Here is a 14492-nt window from a genome sequence, read left to right as displayed (position 1 = left end):
CGGGAATCCTCTGAGAGCAGGATCTGGCCCTGCCCACTGGGATCCTGCAGTGGAGATTTTCTGGGGGCAGGATCTGACCCTGCTGCACGCTGGGGTGGGTCTGTGGGTGCAGAAGGTCCCCCCCACCCAACACCCCCGGCACAGGATCCAGTGCTACTTGCAGCACCCGGGGCTGGAGGTTCGCCGGGGTGCAGGATGAAGGCCCCCCCCATGCTGTCCTTACTCCGCGTGCAGGAATGTGACACCCCCCCCCACCCCCCCCCCCCCCATGCTGGGAGACAGGGTGGGGGTGTCACCCGGGTGCAGGATACAGCCCCCTTCCCCCCCGCAGGGAGTGCCCCCCGCCGCCCCCATACCGGTGGGATTCCCCATGTGCAGTGCGCCCCTCTCCTCAGCAGAGGGCGCTCCTTGCTCCCGCCCGCGCTGGCTGAGGGGCGGGGCCGGTGGTGTGCACGCTGCGCGTGCCGCCAGGGGGCGCCGACCGGTGGTCGCCTCGCACCCGCCGGCCCCGCCTCACCTGCGCGCGCGAGGCGGGCACACACCCCCCCCCCCCCCCCGCAAGCCTTCGCCACTTTCCCGCCCCGGCCCGGGGCAGCGCGAACTCAGCCGTTGCCGCCATGGCCGAACAGGAGAGCCTGGAGTTCGGTAAAGCGGATTTCGTGCTGATGGACGCCGTTACGATGCCTGAATTCATGGCAAACCTCCGCCTGCGGTGAGTGCCGTGAGGGGGGGGAACGGGCGGGGAGGTGGTAACCCCCGTTCTCCTCACCTCGGGGGGAGGGGGTTTGTGAGGGGTTTATGAGGGGATTGTGAAGCCCTGGCTTCCTGGTTGTTACCCCCCTTGCACCCCCGATTAGCTGCCGGCTGTGGGGAGGGGGGGTGGGCTGTGCCGGTTTAGTGAGCTGAACCGGCCCTGCCTGAGCCCGATTGAGGGGCAAACTCTGCACGAAAGAGGGGAATTCTTTGTGAAATGGGGGTAAATCAGGAGGACCAAGTAAATAGGAGGGTGCCCAGGGTGCAGCCAGGGGGCACCGAGCCCCCCTTTGGCTCTGGGGGGTGTGTGTGTTCAGTCACCCCCCTGCAAAACCTCCCTCCTCTCACCAGACCTCATCTGCTTCAGGCTCCACCTCATATGCCTTCCCTCTGACAGGTATCTTGCCTGTGCTGATACGTGTGCAAAGTTAAAAAGGAAAAAAACCGGCAATAAAAGTCACCAAGTCGAAGGTTGCTCGAGCCCCGTAGGAGCCTTACAGCCCTTTACTGGGGCAGCCTTGCTGCGTTAACGTTTTGTGATCTTTATAGTTTTATTGCCCTACTAGACCAGCTTCAGGAAGATCTGGGTTTTCGTCCCGGTTTCCTCTGTGAAGCACAACTAAATCCTGAGCAGCACTGATAGAGGGACAGCTGGTGGGGACCCTAAGTCCATGGTTGCCTTTCACTTTCCATTATAAAAGATTAATGGGAGGTTTTCCTGATAAACTCTTATACCCCTGCTTGTGCAAGGATTTGATAGTTACCAAAGGGAAGCCTTTGGGATAAAACTGTGGATTATTGGCTGCCCCCCCCCCGCCCAGTTTTGCTTGTACTTTACTGACTGTTCCTCCCCTGCCACTTGTGTTCTGGAGATAGATGAGATCCGTCGTGTGTCAGGCCTGTGCAGTTGTTGGGCGCACCTGAGAGTGGTTCTGGCAATAGCCGAGGGAAGAGCGATGGGCTAAGCTTCCTCAGCTGGCATAAAACTACTGAGGAAGGAGGAAAACCAGCTCTTTGGCAATTGTGATGTCTCCTCTGGGTGAAATCTAGGTTTTGAGGTCTGGCTGCATCAGCCGCTGAGTGCTCGGGAATACTTTGTGCTAGACACCTGGCTACTGGGGTGTACCTGTCTTCTGTGGTGCTGCAAAGTCAGGGCTCAAATCCTGGTGGTGTGAGGTACAATAACAACTGGCATATTTGATACTATATTTTCTTTTATATTTTGGATTTTTATTTGGATAGGGAGGGCAGTTGTGTTTGAATACTAAGAAAAACAGCATGAACAGTTGAGCTTTGAACATGAGGAAATGTCAGATTCAAAAGAATTTTGCAGTGCCTCTAAAAGCTTTAATTTGTTTCTCATTTGTGCACGGCATGACACTAATTGTATTACAAAGGGCTTGCAAACAAAGTAATTGTAATTAGCAGGAAACATGCATGTAACAGGTTGTTCTTGGGGCTTTTATTCTTTGGTTAATGTGTATTAGAAACTAAATGAAGTATTGTAAACGGATTGTTAGATAAAAAAAAAATCAACTTAGCATGTTGGTTGCATTTAGGAATCAGATTAATTAACTGAGAGATGCCACTGGTAGACTTTGCTAATTTTGTGTGAAAGAGGATGAGCAGAACAAGCTAAAGCTAGCAATTCTTGATCCTTACAGTTGATATGCAGTTTGATTTTGTTTTATTTTTTTCCTGTCATGTTGCATGGTGATTGTGCTGAAGGATGTTGTCTGGACATCCCTGCTGTGTCTAATACGCCATCAAGTGTCCCTTTAACTTCGATACCTTGATCACTGGTACTTGAAACCAGACTTTTCCTTGTGACATCAATTCAAACCACAGTTTCTTTTGCATGAGAAGGCATGTGTTACTTTGGCCGTAATCTGCAGTTTGCAAGCAGAGGTCTGGCTCAAGATTGTCTTGTATCTGTCTGTGCTGTGGGCAGAATAATCTTCTGTTAAAAAAAAAAAAAAAAAAAAAAAAAGAAAAAGAGAACACTGTTAATTTTTTCTAGCCTTGGTGCTGTCATCCCCTGGCTTAAGGCTTGTCTGCACCAGGACGTTTAGGAAAGCTAATCTGAATTTACCAAAAGTGAGGCTTTTCAGTAAAATTGCTATACTCTGCTAAACCCTGTTTGACAGTGCCAGTAGAGCTATGGCCCTGGCCTGCTGACCCAGCTTTGCTGCTGGTGTTGTTACAATTCTCAAGCAACATTTGCTTCTCTTATTTTTACTGCTTTGGAGACAGTAATTAACTCTTGCCTGATGATACATCTTAAACTGTGTCATACCCAAATTACATCCTAGATTTTGACCCGCTCGAGGTTTGATTATGTCACGTTGCGTAGATGGCACGAGTTGCCTTGAGCTGAACAGAATGGAGAAATTGTTGCTTCTCCATCATTAACTTCAAGTGGCAGGTTTGTTCAGTTTACACTTGGATGGGCTCCACCCTATTCCATAAATCCAGCTTTCTGCCAGAGCTATTTTTGTTCAGGGTCACTGGCTGACCCAAGATGGGTTGTGCTGGATTTAGTTCCCAAGTGAGCCCAGATGTGGGTGGAATTGAAATCATACCAGTTTTGGTGCATGCAAGGATATTTCCCCAAGGACGTCTCTAGTGGGAAAAAGAGAAATGGTGAAGTTGCACTTTAATACTAGAATTTAGTGGTGTTGACATGGGCTGGATTAGTATGGCAGATGTGTTTGTCAGTGTGAGTACCTGCCCAGGTAGGTGGATGGATGCAATGTCAGTTCACTATCTCGTTTCCCAATCCCTGTGCATCTTGCGTTGTCAATTTGTGGGTTCATGTAGCAATTCAGCAAGGATATCACAGCATTAGTATTTTTTCATGGTGATGTCTTGCAACTGGTTAATAAACTGGCCATATCATGTAGATACTCAAGCAGTCACTGTGCGTTGTGTGCTAATTGTAAATAAAAGTCGTCCGGTCCTTGAATTCCTTAGTTCTGAGTGGGCTTCGTACCAGTGTCTGGTTGTGATTCTTAGTCATCAGAATAATTAAAAAAAAAACAAACCCAAACCCAAAATAAACAAGCAGGACTATTTGGAACAGTTAGCATGGACTCAGTAGCTAGCTTTGTTTCTTTATAGCAAACCTCTATAGCTTTAACAGATAATTATTCTTTAAGTGCTCCTAAGTGTGAATTATTTTAAACTGCCATATTTGAGCAGTTTGTGCTTCAGCAGGTAATCTGGCATTCCCTTTAATCGGTTCCCGGTTGACCTTTGTGGGCAGGTTGATTACTGCAGTGATAGTTGGCATTTTAGTTCCTGTCAGAGGACATAAGAGTAATTGAAAGGCTCCTTAAAACTGAATCTTTTTAATGTCAAACAGCTCACGGATCCTCTTGCTGACAGTCAAGGGCCAGTATTTAGCTGTACTCTGAGCGGTACCCACCTGTAATCTAAGGGAGAGCATCCTGCTCTGGACTTGTTAAAACACTTCAATTGCAGCACGAGGTCTTGGCTTAATGTGACTGACTATTCCATAGCAGGTGGAGTGAGATGGTGCTTGTGGGAAGGGAGCAGCGATCTCGCAGGAGTTGCTAATGTTTTGCAGAAATTGTGGCGTAGATGAAACCTGCAGTGTGAACTTTTGAGTAAGAGATACACAAAACTGTACATCACTTCATTTTTCATCACACCATAATGAAAATTTCAAGTGATGGAAGTTATCATTTTTCATTTACTTCCTTGTAAGGAAGAGGGCAAGGTTATTTTTCATAAGTATGAAATATTCTGGTTTATATGTGATTTCTCACATTATCCTGCAAAGACCACTCGTTGTACTATCCTTACAACTAACATTTTTATAAACAAATCAAAACACAGAGCTTTAAAAATCATACATATGGCATGCAAAGAGTTAGCTTGATTTCTTGAATTATCTGTTCTGCAGTCTTAGTGATAATTTCAGGAATAACTTGAGACTAGCTTCTCCTCACAAGGTCTCAAGTGCTTTGCAGGAGAGTGAGATGTGATCCCCTCTGTGCCGGGCAGTGAGATGGTGTGAGGGTCCAGCTGTGGATAAACCCAACACCTCTGAATTGCAGCTGGGGACTGTAAGTGGAAAGCCATGCTGAAGTGCAGGAAAAAAATGCAGCAGACAATTATGTATCACAGCGGCAGCGTAGCGTTCGGGGTAGTTCCATATGAGCTGTGTGCTCAAGGTCTTTCTGTTCTCTCATCTAATTTGTGAGCAGGTGCTATTTGACTCATCTTTTCCTGATTTCTAGCGAGTTGCTTATTATTCATAAGCATTGTGCAAATCCCCTTTGGGGAACTTAATAGATCTTAGTTCTGATTATTAAAGAATTCAAAGATGCATGAAAGGAAGCTGGTGAAAGCACCTGGTAAGATGTAATGATCGTGAAATGAGTTTTGGGTTGTTTTCTTTTTTTTTTTTCTTCTTTTTTCTTTCATTTCTTTATTTTTTTTTTTTAACTAATTCCGGCATGAAATCTGATGTGGAAGGCTGTACTTGCTGCTCAGATAGTTCCTGGTCATCCCGGCCCACCTGTACCTGAGGATGTGGTGCAAAGAACTACAGCTTAATAGTCCGTGCAGTTGCCTCCCTGCACACATTGTGATTTCAAACTTCTTAAAGCAATGCTGGATAAAATCGCAGTTCTGACTTTAGTTTAAAATATGCTCAAGTGGTCTTTACTGTTTCTCAACTATTTCTTACAGTCAAACCCTAACATTTACAAAGCTATCCTAAATTAAGGCAACAGTTCTAAATTCTTATTTATTGCAGATACTTTTGAAAGAGATCTAGTATTTATTAGGATTAATAATATTTTTGGTATCAAGAATGTATGAAGAAAATGTGTGTTTCCTCTGAGAATTTTCTGTGTTTGCTGCTGAGGCAAGTGTTCACTGTGAAGCATAGGCTGTAGTTCTACAAAAAGGCTGTAGCAAACCAAAACAGAGCTGGGCTTCAAATGCTGCAGAGGGATATCTTGAAGGCATTGTCTTGAGACAGTGGTGTGTAGGCTATACCTTTTGGACCTCTCAAAAAAAAAAAACCCGAAACATTTTTTCTTCTGGATGATGTGGTGGGTTGAGTTCATAGTATCTGTCGGTCTTAAAAAATGATCTGGTTTGTGTTTTGGACGACTGATATGAGCAGCTGTTGGTCTCTTGGGTTTGCAGCACACTCCTGTGCAGGCAGTTTTGGATACAAGAGGCTGAAGATGGTGCCAAAAATGTACAGACTTCGTAACTGCCCGGGTGACGTGAAGAGAAGCTATGACGCAGTTGTTCACAGCCCCTTTCAGTAGGTGATAACGAAGGGCATTTTTTTTTTTTCGTGTAAATGCACAGATAGTCACTCATCTTATGGTTCCGAAAGGCAAAACTCTTGTTCTGCATTTTAGTATCCTCTAGACCTGGAGACTGGGTGACTTACCTTCATTTTTGTGTTCCTGGGAGCTCTCCTCAACAGGTCTGGAAAAATGCACACAAGTTCTGGGGTTGACCAAACACTTTAATTTGTTCCTGTTTTCAGAGGATCAGTGTCCCCATGAATACATTAGAAACAAATCTTTCAGCAGGGATGTGGATCATTGATGGCACTTAGTTCTTCATCTGTATAGCACCCTTTCTGCTCTTCTGGTGACTTAATCTTACTTAAAGTAAGCAAAGGGGTGCTGTCTATATTGTATTGATGTTTTTACAGCGGCTTTCTTATCTTTTGAGCACCATCTTAAACATTCATATTTTTGGTTGAAGTTGTGGTGGGAGAGGTTTGGCTTCATGCTAGGTAGTAACAGAAATATTATGTGAATGCTTAGTTTCATTCATGCTTTTGGTAATGAAATATTCATGCTTAATAAACAAGCTTTTCATGCCTTTAAGCCATTTTTATTTTCTCATTTTAAATAGGTATGAGTATTTGAATTGTTCATGTGGCATTGAATTAAAATGCTGCTGGGAAGAGTCTGCTTTCTTTTTGGAGAGGGGTGCCTGCCACTGCAGATGTTGCAGGACACTCACTGCTGCTTGGACGGTCAGCAGTTAGGTCTCATCAGGTCTTGGCTTCTTCAGAATTGCTCAGTTTGCAGAGAGCTGTCTTGTGTCAGAATTTGGAATGAATGGAATGAAAATTCCCCTTAGTCCATCAAAAATTGTCTTATGAACTTGGACAAGGTCTAGCTTGATCTTCATAGATGGAAAAGGCCATCAATCTCATTTAAAAAGCAAATCCGAACTAGACAAGTAGCAAAAGGGAGGCGCAAGGCCAGTTTTCTGATTTCTGCAGGGACTTCATGTTCAGCTTATGGAAACTGATAGCTGCTGCAGGTGGGCTCAGTGTTTCCTGACAGTGTTCGTATGAATGAAGCATTGAATGAGATGGTGTCCAGTGTGGAATTTGTTTTGCCTCCATGTGTGCTGAATTTATGTAGTTCCACTGAATCTTCTTTTGCACATCTGCCCTCCCCTGACTTATGAATACCTTCTTTTCTCAGAGTGAAATTTTATAGTAGTCTTTTTATAGCAGTGTGGGTGAGGTAGTGTTTAATAATTTTAACACATGGGTGTTGAATAATATACGAGGCCAGATTTATGAATGAGGTTAGTCTCTCAGGGTAGCTTACCAGCATAAGAATGTAAATCTAATGCTGTGCACCAGATCTGCTAGTCCTGGCTTGCCAGCTGATGTTGAGCTGCATTTATGGTACTTGTAAGAGCACAGATAACAAAGTTTAATTGTGGGTAGCTAGCAGCAAGTTGGGGAGGGACATTCATGTCACATGGCATCAGGTCTGAAGAGAAAGCACTACAGAATCAGTTTTGTAACCAGAACTATTGCAAATTAGCTCAATAAGGAGCATCTTCTATTACATCTCTTTTTTTAGTATATTATTTTTTTCTGCTGTTTTACGCAGAGTGTGTCAACAAAAGTCAGCTGGTAATTTAGCAATTCCTCAGCAGCCTTTTTGCTTTCGTTCTTGCCTCTTCTCTGCGCTTATTTTGTAGATTCTGATGAAGTAATATGAGTCCTGAAGATCCTCAGTGGGCAATGCATCTGTTTGTGATACTGTAAAGTAGAATCCTGTTCTTGTTTTTGACTACCACACATTTGAGATGGCTTGTATTACCTGCATTGTCTTAATGAAAGTAATTTATCTTCACCTTCTGAATTTCCCTAGTTAAATTTTGACTTTAAGATCTGCCAAATTTTTACAGTAAATATTAGCTTATACTTCCAATGAGTCTCGTGGTCTCCTTTCGTCAAGAGTCCTCTGCTTTGACTTCTGTTCCAAAATCTACCTCTTTAGATGGTTTTACTGATAATACCACTCCACCAACCCCTTGCATTTCTTTCAGATCGAGCAAGCTTTTACACTACCTGAACATTTCCCCTTTAGTCATATTTACTCAAATTCCTTTCACAGTTGCAGATCTCGCTAGATATTTGGTTGTTAGATCATCACTCTCCTTTCTCAGTCCCTGGGTCATGATTGTATCTTTTTATGGAATGAAGACATTCTGAGGTTGCGGGAGAAGGAAAGACATGTCCGAACATAGGTTTGCCTTTAAGTGTTAGATCAGGGAGCTGTGTGTCCTTTTGTAGCAAATGCTCATTTCCAGTTCTAAGAAACAGAAATACATTTTCTAAAATATTTGTGTTCCATTGAGGGCTTTTCAGTGAGACCCAATGAGATCTCTGCTCACACTACTGCTGTCAGGTACTGCTGTTTCTGTCTCTGTTAAACAGACCAGGAGAAATAAGTTTCCATTGTGGTGCTTTGAAATGCTAAAAGAACAGTTTGGGTATGAAGCTGCTCTGTGTTTGGGAGTGAAAAAGAGGCGTTAGATAAGTTTAACCTGTTGAAAATACTTTTTCTCTTCAAATCTAAACCCTGTTTCTTAGATAACCTCTGTCTTTTGTTAGGAATGAGGTTTTTCTCGTTCCTGGGATTTGTTACAGGTAGTGTTCTCACCTGGTCTGTGTGGGGCCCGGCAGCCACAAGCAGACATGGCACAGCAGGCTGCTTCTGTTTGTGAGTAGTGTTTCAGACAGATTACATGCTGTCAGAGCCAGCAGTGAGAAGCTGAGGAAGGAGGAGGGGTATATCACGTAAAGACCTTTTAAATAAAACAGTTAATAATAAGCCAGAGGACGCAGCCCCATCGTCGCAGATGGTCTTGCAGTGCGTTGCTTCTCAGGCTTGTCAGTAGAAGTGTGATGAGTGCTTGGGCCGTAACAAGTCTGTTCTTGCTTTTAATTCTTCATGGTGATGGTACTTTCCATTCTGCCCCTTCTAATTGCAGAGCATTTCTCTTTGCAGGCTTTAATGTTTTCTTTGAACAGCATTGGAGTATTTGTTTCTCACCACTATTGCGTTTTGACCGATTCACCTGTCTGCTGAAGCATTTTGCTGCACGCATTTCCTGGTTGCTGTGATGTTGCTAGCCACCCCTTCTTGATTCAGGAGTTGGCAGTGGCCTGCCCTCTTGCTGCCATTTGCCTGCTCTGACCTGCCAGCCTTGAGATACGTGAAACTTTAGAGAACAGTTAGTGTGCAACCGTTGGGCTGGTCTGATCCAGAGCGTCATTTACAGAAAAATATACTGTTGGGGGTGAAAATACGGCATTAAACCAGTTATGTGGTCCCTAGACAGCTGCTTACTTGCCATGATTTCATTTCTAATCCTTGGATATTTCTTGCTGTACTCCAGGGTGTCAGCTGTTGTCAGGCGCTCTCACTGTCCCTCCAAGAAATGTTGTCCCACCTGACCCTTACTTTCTCCTCTTGCTGACTTCCCATATTTTTATAATTGCAGCTTCCTCTTGGTCATTCTTGGTGACTTCTCTTGCTTTCAGCACCTTCTTTGTACAGGTAAACACCTCTGCCCAGCTTTCCCCCTTGTGAAGTGTCTGCTTACGTCCCTTCAGCTCTCCCAGTGGCAGAGATAGCTTCTCTGATATTGGTGTTGATCTTTTCAGCCTTGCCCAGTGAGTGAGCTGGGGTTCCCTTGGGCTGGAGCAAGCAAGCTCTTCTGGACAGCAATTTGCTTGTTCTGCCTGTACCATCTGACTTGGTCCTTTCAAGGCCTTTGCTTTGAAGCCAAGGGTTATTTCCCCTATAGTATATCAGACCTGAGTTTAAGCTATAACACAGAGCTCAATCTCTTGCCTAGAACCACCTTCGCACTGATTTTTGTGCTTGCTCCTTGTCTTACACCTTGGCAAACCCCCCTTTCCCACATATGCTTGTTAAGTTATCTACAGATTGTTTTTGCTTTCTGTTTTATCTGCTTCGCCTCTTTGCCTCTTTCCTGTTTGACCTCAGAAATACAGCTTATCTCCTTCCAGTGTTTATCAGTTTCTCCTACAGCACTGATCTGTTAACATGTCTGTCTGAGAACTTTCTGACAAGCATTCATGTGCTTTTCCCTCAGTTGCTCCTCTTTTGGTGTGGAAGAAAATCTCCATATAAATTTCAACATAGACACTGCCTCCTCCTTAAATGTCTAATTTATGAAACCTACACAAACTTTGTCATGGTAGGAGGTTTGGTATGCTGCAACCGCTGATTATCGTGTTGATCTGTTCAAGTAGTTTCCTGATTCCATACTGGATCTGTGCCCACTGGAGTTAGTTTCTTGGGTCTGGACAGAGCCTGGCCTGATGCTATCCTGCCTGAGGTTGTTCAGGTAGAGAATAATTTGCTTATAGTATCATGATCTGTTCCCATTTAAGGTTGATGTAACTTAATGTGGGAAGCCTGAAGGCTCACTACATCCTCCTGGAAATAAAAATTGGAGATTTGTGGCAGGACTTTGTGCATTGTGTGGTATGTGATGTGCTGCAAGAGGTGAATGTTTAGTTTAGGGTAGTGTGTCTAGCTCTGTCCCCAAACAGAATTTTTTAAGTTTGTGGTTTTTTGCTTGCCCCTGCGCTCATGCGATCCTGCATGGTTTATTTAGCTCAAGGCAACTTAAGCACGCTGGAACTTCTGATGACCTTTGAATAAGCCTGCATATTATGGGGCTCCTGTTGAAAAGGTTTTCAGTCTCATTCTGATGTAGAACAGGTGTACATTGCTACTCCTCCAATGAATTATACTTTAGGGCACCACCTGAAAATTTCTGAAAAGGTCCAGTTTTAGTATCTGGCTTCCATTAGAAGCATCAAACCGGTCAGTGCCTTTGTCATTGTGCTGGTGCCCAGGACAAACTCACAATAGGGAAACCAAAGGGGGCTCAAGCAATGTACTACATTGTTCTGTCCAGGAAGCAAAACAGCCAAGGAGTAATGAGAACCTATATTTTAACAGCCTACTGAATGACAGCAAAGGCTGTTCCACAATGAATAGTTAGGAAAAACAAACTAAACAAAAAAATTCTCTTTTCCCACTGTACAGACTGCTTGCTTTCGGGAGAGCTCTTCTGTGGTATATTGAGGTGGTAAAATCTGGCGTGTCGGCCTGCAAAAACTCTGGTGGTTGTAAAAGCCTGTACATCACGGTTATCAAGAGTACAATGAAGCTTTCATATAGCTAGACATCTTTTAGGTGTTTACAGTAAAACTTCGGCTTTTAGTCATATTGCTAAAATTCACCTAAATAGGTTATTTTGTTTACAAGGATGAACTATAAAGTAAGTTTCACCTTCAAAGGAAAAATCCAGCTACTGTTGTTTGAAGGCCTTTCTTCCTGTGCACTGTTTATAAAACAACTGTTTATAAGTTTATATATATAAAGTTTATAAGCTTGTGAGGCTAGAAATAGTGCCTTCCACTTCTTAATACTAGCTTATTTGGCATTTTGATCCTTCTTGATCATGGGTGTAAAGACCAGGGGAATGAATCAAAGAAGATTGAAAGAGCTGTAAGTACAATTTAAGCCTCCAGAAAAATCCCAGAATACCAGACCCTGAGCACTCGGAGTCTTTAAGTGAACTTGCTTAGAAAAATTGTTGCCCTTGCTACTGCAGGGATTATACTCTTTTGTTTGCTTTTCAAAATATCAGAAAGACACAATGCTGCTTTTCCTTTTGCTTGCAGAGACATAAGTACCCCAGTCTTCTTTTAGAGCTGGATGTAAACAGCTCCTTGGAACACTGGCAATTAAACTTTGTTGAAAAGTGCTTAGCAATGACGAGAAAATGTTATTTCCAAAGGATTTCTGTAGTACTGAGGTGGGGTTTTTTTTGTGTGTTTTTTTCTTTTTCTTTTTTTTTTTTTTTTTTTTTGCAAATGAAAGTCCAAATTTACCACAAAAATGTCCCTGTAACCTCTTATAATTCAGAACATATTACTTGCTTTTCAAAAGCACAGACAAATTACCAGGGAGACTTTCTAAAATAAGACCAAGGGTTAGATACATAACTTTGTGGACAATGATTCTTGATAATAGTATGTTTCCTTTTTTGAGTTTTGCCTGTGTCACAGTAAGAAAGTAACTTTGCTTTATGTGGTTTATGTACTGACCTCTTTTAGTTGAAGAGAACACTAACGACATTTGTGTATGCCTGCAGGAATTAGTATATAAAAAGGAGTATATTTGTTTCCCTTTTTTTCCTGTTAAATGTAGCATTTATGTCTCTAACAAAACAAACAATAGAAATCTTGTCTTTGTTCTTAATTTGGTTTTTGGGCTGTACTGCATCCTGGCTTTTAAGGATGCAGACATTCCTAAGCTAGACATCTCCAGTCTCTGGAAGCTAATTCTCTGAACCTTTATTAGTTATACTGAACTTAAACCCCTTTGAGGAAATGCCAAGAAAATGTAGATACGTGTAAACCTTTTTAAACCCGGTATAAAACTATACAAGCTGAACTTGATTGGAAGCAGAAGTCAAGTTGAACAATTTTGAAATAATTGGGAATATTTTGCTTAATTTTTCCAATTAGTTGGTAGAAAACATGTTTTCCATTAAGGGCTTACGTTTTTTGGAGACTTAAAGCCAGGGAGCTGCTTGTTGTCAAAGTGAGTCTTATTTTTAACCAGAACATTTTGGCTGCCTTCTTTCTTTTTAGGTACTGTCACTCCATTCCTGTGGGTAGTGGAGTGGCAACTGATGTATTGCAGGTGTTCCAGAGCTTCACCCTGTTCCAGTGCAGTCTGGATCAGTCCATGGCAAATGGTAGGGCTGTGTTTTGACTCGTGGGGCAGTCAATTCCATGTGTACTTGTCACCCCTGTGTAACTTGATGGCATTAGAGTATGTTGTGTACCTGTATCTGCTAGAGCCTTATACTCCTGTGGGTCTGACGTGCCAGGCCATCGGATCCACAGAGACCAGAAAACCCAGTTGTCCCTCTCCTCCACCTGGCCAGAGGCAGGGTCCCTCTAGTCCTGGCCATGGGATTCTCCTCTCACTGCTTGTAGAAACAGTTTAGAATTCCTTTCCATAGGGTCAGGAGTAAGATCAGCCCTTCCACTCTGTCTGAGGAACTGCCCACTGGAGACTGGAGCAGGAGGACTGGAAGAACCCCCATTTGTGATTGTTTTTCCTTGCAGTTCACATACCAGTGCCTCTAGGGTCGAGGTGTATTTTTCATCCCCCTTCCTTATGTCCTCGCTGTGGTCGTGCAGGTAAAACCACAGGGTACCCCATGGTGTGTACGCTCTATATTCTCTCTTCTGAGTAAAAGGATGCTTACTGTAATAGCTGAGGTACTGGTCCCTACAGGGGAGTAGGACATATTCTCTTTTTGTTGCTGGAACTATTGAAACAGTTTTTCCCAGTTTTCAGACAGTTTCTCCACAGGTGAGACACAAGTCTGTAGGGAGGAAGAGAATTTTCTTTCTATTGCTGGAGTTGGTGAGCCACTTCATCAGCTGTTGGTGCCTCCTCATCTCTTCCAGTCTTTACTGGCCAGTGCCAGTCAGTCATCCCACCTGCCTGGAGCGACGGATGTTGTGGGGTTTGGATACTGAGTGCTCCTGCCATGAGGAGCAGAGGAGTGTTAGTTAGACTTCCAGCTGGTAGGTAAAGTATGAAAGGCAGGAAAGCATGATGGTGGACACTTATCTTTTAAAAGGTGCTATGTATATCATCCCCTGTCATGCAGGAAACAAGTAGCAATGTAAATTTCAACATTTTCATTTACAAGAATGCCTGATTATTTTTTTCCTGCTTTTCGGTTGGGTTTCTGGATCTTTGATCCTCCCATTGGAGCCAAGGCAGCACCTGCTGCTTGCTCTGTGAAGGAACAATTGAAGCAGTTGGCTTAGAGCAGGTAGATCTTTGCTGTTTTCATGACTTGTCTGAGGTGATGATGTTTTGGGGCTCTGGTCATGCACATAGGTCATGTCAGACTTCAGAGGCCAGCCCAGATTTGTTGCTACTGGAATTGGGGAGAAAACTCTTTAGCTGATCTTGGTCTCCTCCTGTGATTTTTTTTTTTTTTCCATAGTTGATTTGTAACTGGCAATTCAGCTGCTTTGCTATGAGACTGTTTACTGAGGTTAGTGAGTAAACCCTGCACAGATAGACAGATTTATTTCACTTGTTTTATTGTATAGACTAGCTTGGGAGCGGTAAAAATGTATTGTGTAGCAAACATTGTAGTAGAATCGTGAAAACTGTTGAACTGGGTCGTAATCTTTTAAAATGTTAAACTCAATCTGATATGTTTTAACCTTCTGGTTTTCCTGTATTGTCCTTGTATCTAGAAAAATGTAAGTTAAATACAGTAAATTTAGTTAGTTTTTAAGACATTTTGTAGTGCCTTGACTAGAGGAAAAATTT

At 43.2% G+C, this 14492-nt stretch overlaps 1 protein-coding gene across 4 annotated transcripts in view; it reads left to right on the top strand.

The window, feature by feature from the left end:
* Nucleotides 1–572: 572 nt before the first annotated feature.
* The window catches only part of MYO1D (myosin ID), a 163946-nt gene continuing 150026 nt past the window's right edge, over nt 573–14492 (top strand). For all 4 annotated transcript variants that reach the window (XM_055789789.1, XM_055789790.1, XM_055789791.1 and 1 more), the window contains exon 1: nt 573–712. In XM_055789789.1, the coding sequence (XP_055645764.1) occupies nt 618–712 (95 nt within the window). In that variant the 5' untranslated portion in view covers nt 573–617. The remainder of the gene's footprint in view (nt 713–14492) is intronic.

Source organism: Falco peregrinus, chromosome 18 (assembly GCF_023634155.1).
Source record: "Falco peregrinus isolate bFalPer1 chromosome 18, bFalPer1.pri, whole genome shotgun sequence".
NCBI classification, from domain to species: domain Eukaryota; kingdom Metazoa; phylum Chordata; class Aves; order Falconiformes; family Falconidae; genus Falco; species Falco peregrinus.
Note: the sequence above shows the minus strand (reverse complement) of the source record. Positions and strands in the feature narration are given on the sequence as shown.